Genomic DNA, 6,032 nt, shown 5'->3' with positions numbered 1-6,032 from the left:
AGTGGCAGAAGTGAAGTTGTGTGGGATATTGTGGAACGTGACTGGAGAACTCACAAAAAGTGAGGTTCGAGTTTGTATCCTGACATGGCACACAGTTTTAATCCGCCAGTAAGATAGAAAAAGGTGCACACACACACACACTACTACACAGGGAAACATTTATTGAGCAAATGAACATACGTGGCAAATAAATATACATCAATCTATACAGGTGTTGACACCTCTGCTTAGAAAAGCTCGTGTAACAGAAGTTTATACAAAGCAATCCGAGCAATAGATTTTTACTTGGGGCAGACTCAATTGGATGACTTCACTGGTAAAGTTGCACACTAAGTGGAGACATACAAGGAGAAAGGGTCAAATTATTCAGGTGTTCAAGTTCCCGATGGGCATCCACCTCCAACCCGTAAACTCAGAAAAGCAACAAAGCGCGACGTTGCGACCACTGGCTGAGGGACCTCCCGGCGGCGTCCTGTACGTAGGCCAGCGACAGAGTGTCCAGTCGCGGCAGTGACGACACCGTTCCGGAGAGTACGTCCACATCGTCCCCGCACCTTCTCGGACCAACGTCTCGAGCCGCGTCAGATTGCACGGGCTCGACAGTTCCGACGTGTCGGGCCAGGTAGAGTTCTTGAGGCAGAGGCGGCGCAGTCTGCGACAGTAGCGGAGGAAGCCCAGTTGGACCAGCTCCGTGTTGCAGAGGTTCAGTTCCTCGAGCAGCCGCAGGAACGGGAGCACCTCAGAGAGTTCGTCACCGGTCAGAGCGTTGTTGACGAGGCAGAGCGAGCGGAGTCCGGTGGGCAGGTGCTTCAGACCAGTCAGCACCACGTCCTCGGCCTCGACGCGGAGCTCCCGCAGCTGGCTGCAGAACCGCAAGAAGGACAGGTCCGAGAGCATTCCGCAACGGTCCAACTGCAGCTTCTCGAGAGACCTCAGACCTGCCGCGGCCACCTCCATATCCGCTCCCCCCACACGGCAGTCGCACAGCCGCAACATCTGTAGTTTCCCTAGGTGGCGGAGCTCCGCGTACGCAGCCGAAGGCAAGTCGTCGCAACTTTCCAGTTCCAGTTCCTCCAGTTTATCCGAGCAGTGCCGTAGGAATGTCAGGTCGTTCAGACTGCGGCAGTGGATTCTCAGAACCTCCAGCCGGCCGAGCCCTTCCAGAGAGTCCAAGTAGTTCGCCGACAGGGACTCTACGTCGAGGCTCAGCTCTGTGAGAAACGGGCACAGCTCCAGGGCAGAGATGATGGCACATTCTGCCCTAGTGCCCGGCTTGAAGAGTGTCAGTGTCGGGTTCCCTCTGACGATCTTCAGCGTCCGGAGCGCTGTAAAACAGATAGGCGAACGAGAAGAGAATACAATATCTGCAATGCTGATATCAGTTGTCACGTGCATAGACCCTAGTCTCTGACAGTCCTGCACAGCTCGTATGTCAGACATGTTGGTCACTGACAGAAACAACTGCGGGTAGTAAATTTTCACCTCAAACATTTTGGCCACCTTGATTTCGATTTCCTGCAACAGCGGTACGATGGACAATACGGCGCACGTCTCGGCAGATTCTCTCGGACTTCTATTGCTGACATACCTTTTCCCTTTCCACAGGTGGGTGAATCCTGTCACAATTTTGTACCACTGTTTGCACACAGTAGCACATCGGACCAACTCAGGGATGGGCAGATAGGCAAAGACGCAAAACAGTACGTCGTACGGCGGCTTGCAGGCAAGTGTTGGCGATTCCATTTCTGTGGACAGAAAGTTAACAGTTATTCCACAGAATAAGTATCACTAAAGATTTCGTGCGTGTCACTTTTATTTAAGGTATGTAAGAGAATGTCAGGCAGGGCAATTTCATGTCAAATTATACAAGCCACAATATCTCAATCGTGAATTTCTGTGGAAAAAATGTACGTCAGACCTCTGTATCACCTGTGTTAATAAATAAAATATTTTCATTTTAAACTAATAAAAACTGTGCAACATATTCTTTGCTTAATGTCTTAGTAGTTACTGCAATCAAAGTGGGCAATATTTTTTCTGTGTAAAGTGTCAGAAATTTTTCAACATTCTGCATATTTCACATCACTGAATTTCTAATGTAGAACATGCATATTGACAACACTGTTTCCATCTTTCTTCCATTTATAACAAATGAATGAGAACTTACACATGAATTGTTCTGCACAGAGTTTTGTTTTTTTGTTTGAACTTTTTGTCAGATACGATGTCAGTGAGGAAATACAGGAATGAAAGAATGATGTGTGCGGAAGATGAAGAAAGACAAGAAGATGGTGTTTGAGAGTGAAAACGCTTCCCAATTGTTGGAAATCTGTCAGAGGTGTTGCAGAAATACCTCGGTCCTGAACTAACTGTGTTACCATCACATCCGTTGTGCAGGAATGGTTATACTCACTACAACAAGAAATTTCACTGAACTTCTTGTTGTAGGCTACCTGAATAATCATCATCCCTGGAATGTGATCTGAGGAAGACAATGCAGATGTTTATATTCCTGAGTGTGAAGTAGTTGATGTGTTGAATGTTAGCATATCTTATTTAGTCTCTAATAGGTCCCCTTTTAAATGGCCAGGTAAGATAAGAAGCACAAGAATACAACAGTATGTAGAAAGAAAAGTGGAAGAAGTTGCACAAAGTTTTACAGAACCAACATCTACAAAATTTACTGAAGTTTATAATGAGGAGGCACTTGATGCAGAACCTAAATACAGTGGCAAATGCACTCAGTGCGATATGTGGTTTCAAAACCTAAATGCTACTATTTTATTACAATGAAATGAACACCCTCAGCTGCTTACAGGCATTGACATATGTCAACTGGCACAGATGAAACTGTGTGCCCCGACCAGGACTCGAACCCAGGATCTCCTGCTTACATGGCAGACGCTCTATCCATCTGAGCCACCGAGGACACAGAGGATAGTGCGACTGCAGGGATTTATCTCTGGCACGCCTCCCACGAAACCCACATTCTCAACGTATTGTCCCGCACTACATTCGTAGTGCCCCCGCCCATTATATTCATTACTTGCAGCGCGTTGCCAATTCCCGTAAGAGTTCGGGCACTGTTTGTGCATTTGATGTTAACAAATTTCTCTTCTTCAGAAATGCTTTCTTTGCCATTGCCAGTCTATATTTTATATCCTCTCTACTTCGACCATCATCAGTTTTTTTGTCCCCGAATAACAAAACTCCTTTATTACTTTAAGTGTCTTAATTCCTAATCTACTTCCCTCAGCATCACCTGACTTAATTCGACTACATTCCATTATCCTCGTTTTGCTTTTGTTGATGTTCATCTTATATCCTCCTTTCAAGACACTGTCCATTCCATTCAACTGTTCTTCTAAGTCCTTTGCTGTTTCTGACAGAATTATACTGTTATTGGTGAACCTCAAAGTTTGTATTTCTTCTCCGTGGATTTTAATACCTACTCCGAATTTTTCTTTTGTCTCCTTTTTCTGCTTGCTCAATATACAGATTGAATAACATCGGGGAGAGGCTACAACCCTGTCTTACTCCCTTCCCAACCACTGCCTCCTTTTCATGTCCCTCAACTCTTATAACTGCCATCTGGTTTCTGTACAAATTGTAAATAGCCTTTCGCTCCCTGTATTTTACCCATGCCACCTTCGTAATTTGAAAGAGAGTATTCCAGTCAACATTGTCAAAAGCTTTCTCTAAGTCTACAAATGCTAGAAACGTAGGTTTGCCCTTCCTTAATCTAGCTACTAAGATGAGTCGTAGAGTCAGTATTGCCTCACGTGTTCCAACATTTTTACAGAATACAATCCGATATTCTGAGGCCAGCTTAACTACTAGTTTTTCCATTCTTCTGTAAAGTATTCGCGTTAGTATTTTGCAGCTGTGACTTATTAAACTGATAGTTCGGTAATTTTCACATCTGTCAACACCTGCTTTCTTTGGGATTGGAATTATTATTTTCTTCTTGAAGTCTGAGGGTATTTCACCTGTCTCATACATCTTGCTCACCAGATGGTAGAGTTTTGTCATGACTGGCTCTCCCAAGGCTGTCAGTAGTTCTAATGGAATGTTGTCTACTCCCGGGGCCTTGTTTCGACTCAGGTCTTTCAGGGCTCTGTCAAACTCTTCACGCAGTATCGTATCTCCCATTTCATCTTCATCTACATCCTCTTCCATTTCCCTAATATTGTCCTCAAGTACATCACCCCTGTATAGACCCTCTATATACTCCTTCCACCTTTCTGCTTCCCTACTTTGCTTAGAACTGGGTTTCCATCTGAGCTCTTGATATTCATACAAGGTCTCTTTAATTTTCCTGTAGGCAGTATCTATCTTACCCCTAGTGAGAGAAGCCTCTACATCCTTACATTTGTCCTCTAGCCATCACTACTTAGCCATTTTGCACTTCCTGTTGATCTCATTTTTGAGGCATTTGTATTCCTTTTTGCCTGCTTCATTTAATGCATTTTTTTATTTTCTCCTTTCATCAATTAAATTCAATATTTCTTCTTTACCCAAGGATTTCTACTAGCCCTCAATTTTTTACCTACTTGATCCTCTGCTGACTTCACTATTCCATCCCTCAAAACTACCCATTCTTCTTCTACTGTATTTCTCTCCCCCATTCCTGTCAATTGTTCCCTTATGCTCTCCCTGAAACTCTGGTTTAGTCAGTTTATCCAGGTCACATCTCATTAAATTGACGCCTTTTTCCAGTTTCTTCAGTTTTAATCTACAGTTCATAACCAATAGATTGTGGTCAGAGTCCACATCTGCCCCTGGAAATGTCTTACAAGTTAAAACCTGTTTCCTAAATCTCTCTCTTACCATTATATAGTCTATCTGATACCTTCTAGTATCTCCAGGATCTTCCATGTATACAACCTTCCTTTATGATTCTTGAACCAAGTGTTAGCTATGATTAAGTTATACTCTGTGCAAAATTCTACCAGGCAGCTTCCTTTCATTTCCAACCCCCAATCCATATTCACCTACTATGTTTCCTTCTCTCCCTTTTGCTACACTCAAATTCCAGTCACCCATGACTATTAAATTTTTATCACCCTTCACTACCTGTATAATTTCTTTTATCTCATCACACATTTCATCAATTTCTTCATCATCTGCAGAACTAGTTGGCATATAAACTTGTACTACTGTAGTAGGTGTCAGCTTCGTGTCTATCTTGTCCACAATAATGCATTCACTATGCTGTTTGTAGTAGCTTACCCGCACTCCTATTTTTTTATTCATTATTAAACTTACTCCTGCATTACCCCTATTTGATTTTGTATTTATAACCCTGTATTCACCTGACCAAAAGTCTTGTCCCTCCTGCCACCGTACTTCACTAATTCCTACTATATCTAACTTTATCCTATCCATTTCCCTTTTTAAATTTTCTAACCTACCTGCCCGATTAAGGGATCTGACATTCCACGCTCCGATCCGTAGTACGCCAGTTTTCTTTCTCCTGATAACGACATCCTCCTGAGTAGTTCCCGCCCGGAGATCCGAATGGGGGACTATTTTACCTCCGGAATATTTGACCCAAGAGGACGCCATCATCATTTAATCATACAGTAAAGCTGCATGCCCTCAGGAAAAATTCTGGCCGTAGGTTTCCCTTGCTCTCAGCTGTTCGCAGTACCTGCACAGCACGGCCATTTTGGTTAGTGTTACAAGGCCAGCTCAGTCAATCATCCAGATTTTTGCCCGTGCAACTACTGAAAAGGCTGCTGCCTCTCTTCAGGAACCACATGTTTGTCTGGCATCTCAACACATACACCTCCATTGTGGTTCCACCTACAGTACGGCCATCTGTATTGGTGAGACACACAAGCCTCCCCATCAACGACAAGGACCGTGGTTCATGGGGGGGGGGGGGGGGGATCTTATCTACAGTATGCAATAGGACAGAATTGAGTGGAATACGGACATCTACAAGTGAACACAGCAGGCGAGATTAGTCAATGCAAATCGGACAGAACTGAGACATTTGATGCTTGTGTCACCTCTGAGTTCAGATG

At 43.9% G+C, this 6,032-nt stretch overlaps 1 protein-coding gene across 1 annotated transcript; it reads right to left on the bottom strand.

Annotated features, from left to right (window-relative positions):
* Window positions 1-366: 366 nt before the first annotated feature.
* Window positions 367-1,491, bottom strand: LOC124719739. The gene has a single exon (XM_047244941.1). It carries the CDS (start codon window positions 1,489-1,491, stop codon window positions 367-369), a length of 1,125 nt encoding a protein of 374 aa, XP_047100897.1.
* Window positions 1,492-6,032: the final 4,541 nt, after the last annotated feature.

The sequence above is a fragment of the Schistocerca piceifrons genome, chromosome 11 (genome assembly GCF_021461385.2).
Source record: "Schistocerca piceifrons isolate TAMUIC-IGC-003096 chromosome 11, iqSchPice1.1, whole genome shotgun sequence".
NCBI classification, from domain to species: domain Eukaryota; kingdom Metazoa; phylum Arthropoda; class Insecta; order Orthoptera; family Acrididae; genus Schistocerca; species Schistocerca piceifrons.
This window is presented reverse-complemented; position numbering and strand designations above follow the sequence as displayed.

Coding starts and splice junctions, on each gene's coding strand:
- LOC124719739 (XM_047244941.1), bottom strand. CDS start 1,491: ATGTTTGAGGTGAAAATTTACTACCCGCAGTTGTTTCTGTCAGTGACC.